General features: G+C 44.9%; 1 protein-coding gene across 1 annotated transcript; it reads left to right on the plus strand.

Moving 5' to 3' along the window:
• Nucleotides 1-1,411: 1,411 nt before the first annotated feature.
• On the plus strand, nucleotides 1,412-2,341 carry LOC310857252 (spastin-like; the record flags this gene model as incomplete). The annotated part of the gene is made up of 1 exon (XM_083762862.1): nucleotides 1,412-2,341. One exon carries the CDS (start codon nucleotides 1,412-1,414, stop codon nucleotides 2,339-2,341), a length of 930 nt encoding a protein of 309 aa, XP_083618988.1.
• Nucleotides 2,342-2,622: the final 281 nt, after the last annotated feature.

Here is a 2,622-nt window from a genome sequence, read left to right on the forward strand (position 1 = left end):
CTGAGGCTAGAAGTATAACAAATAGTTTGGTTATTAAAACATTAAAATAATACATTTATAGTAATTAAGTCCATTACCTGCTGACGGCGGCGGTGGCTGTGGACGGGCTAGGACTAGTACGGGGGCTATAGTAACCTCCACGGTTGGATCCGCTGCTGCTGGGGCTAAAAGTATAACAAATAGTTTGGTTATTAAAACATTCAAAAACAAGACGTCAATTAAAATCACAATAAAGCTACTATAGGTAAGTCCATTATCTGCTGACGGCGACGGTGGGGCCCGTGGGGGGGGGGGGGGGGACAGAAGTCAGACGAGCGAAGAAAAAGTGACAGCCTGTTTATTCATAATATTAAGGAAGATGATCACGCAAAAAACACAACAAAGACATTATGAATATGATTATGAAAATAATAATTATGTATTTATTTATTTTAAAAAATATATTATTATAACTTTTCCCCCCAAAATTGGATGGGTGGTCCAGCTCTCTATATTGGTGGGCCGCGGCCCACCCACCAGGCCCACCCGTAGCTGCGCGCCTGCACGTAAGGTTGGATGAATCGACCCGAACTGCTTTTCTTTGCTGAGAAGAGAACTGCAGAGTGTTTAAATATGACTTCCAGACATTTGATGGAAAGTTCAGGACTCAGGACACTCGGCGGAAGCTGATGTTCCCGTAACCGTTGCATGGCAACAGTTTGTGTTTGTTTTTCCGGAGCACTATAAGGTGTCCCGAGCTTATGTCAACTGTGAGTTACACAGATGGAAACCGATACCATGAGGTGGGATGCATAGTGTTACATTGATGTAATCAGGTTGATCGGTGCTCCGACCTGTTATTGGTCGCAACGGTTATTTTGAAACAGTATTTTGTGTTGTTCGGCAAACCGGTATAATTAATGTTTCCTTGGCTATGTTTTTGGGTAACATGCGAGAGCAACATACACCAACAAATGATTGTAGGAGCAAAGACCTGTTTCAAAGCCATTACAAAAAGGCGTTCAAAGGCATAACCCGGGCACTGCAGATCGATGAAGATGACACAGGTGTGAAGGAGGAAGCTGTTCGGTGGTACAAGAAAAGCATCGCCGAGTTTGAAAGTGGACTTGCTGTCGAGGTCACAGGACAAGGAGAGCAGTATGATCAGGCAAAAGTGAAAATGGTGACTTATCTCCACATGGCAAAAGAAAGACTTACACTCTTGGAAGGTGAACTGGCATCTCAAAGGAAAATCCATCCTCGGAATGTCCCAAAGGATCTTCCACCCCAATCGAACCCTGATCTAAGAAGACGGGTTGGACCGGGTGCATGCAATCACATCAAACCCTCCACTACTACCAGTCCTGCTCCCAGGCCCACTGACATCCAGGACACTCCACGTGTGCAAAAAGTGCAAAATGGAGAATCGACTATGAAGCAGCCCAAAAAGACAGACATGAAAAACTTTAAGACTGTGGACAGCAAATTGGCTAATTTGATCCTTGATGAAATTGTCGACAGTGGCACAATATGCTTTGAAGACATCGCTGGGCAGGACCTGGCCAAGCAAGCGCTCCAGGAGATCGTTATCCTTCCTTCATTAAACCCAGAGCTGTTCACTGGCCTGAGAAGTCCAGCACGCGGCTTGCTTTTATTTGGTCCTCCGGGAAATGGGAAGACCATGTTGGCCAAAGCCGTCGCAAAGGAGTCAAATGCTCATTTCTTCAACATCAGTGCTGCCAGTTTGACCTCTAAATACTTTGGAGAAGGTGAGAAGCTGGTCAGGGCATTGTTCGCTGTTGCCAGGGAAGTACAGCCTTCCATCATCTTCATTGATGAAGTCGACAGCCTGCTGTGTGAAAGAAGCAAAGGAGAACACGATGCCAGTCGTCGATTAAAAACCGAGTTCCTCATTGAGTTTGACGGGGTTCACTCAGGAGGAGATGCGAGGGTGCTGGTAATGGGTGCCACTAACAGGCCCCAGGAGCTTGATGAAGCAGTGCTCAGGCGCTTTACAAAGAGAATCTATGTGACTTTACCAAATGAGGAGACGAGATTCAAGTTGCTCAGGCATCTTTTGGGAAAGCACGGGAATCCACTTAACACACAAGAGATGGCCCATTTAGCAAAGGTGACCGAGGGATACTCTGGAAGCGATCTCACTTCATTAGCCAAGGACGCTGCACTCGGGCCAATTAGGGAATTGGGACCAATCCAAGTCCAGAACATGGCTGCTAGTGAGGTGCGGCGCATCCAGCATAAAGACTTTGAAGATTCCTTGAAACGTATAAAACCCAGCGTCCCTCGACAGACTCTGAACATGTATTCACAGTGGAACAATGACTTTGGCGACACAGCATAATTCTGAGATGAATAATAATGATTATTGTTTTATTTATTTAAATCAGTACATTTTCATCTGGTGGCGTGGTAGCTAATATACATTAGTATTAGTAATATTATATTGTATTAGTAATAAGTTTGACATCCCATTATTCTGACAATGGAGCATCGCAGGCCCGCCCCCCCTCGAGAGACCCGGAAAAGAATTCCCCGTTCATTTTCCTCATAGACTTTTCAAAAAGTATTTATTTAAAGACGTTTACGCTGTGGACAAAGACGACTCGAGTTGTGACAAATCAT

Source organism: Protomyctophum parallelum, assembly GCF_964188405.1.
Source record: "Protomyctophum parallelum genome assembly, chromosome: 4".
Taxonomy (NCBI): Eukaryota; Metazoa; Chordata; class Actinopteri; order Myctophiformes; family Myctophidae; genus Protomyctophum; species Protomyctophum parallelum.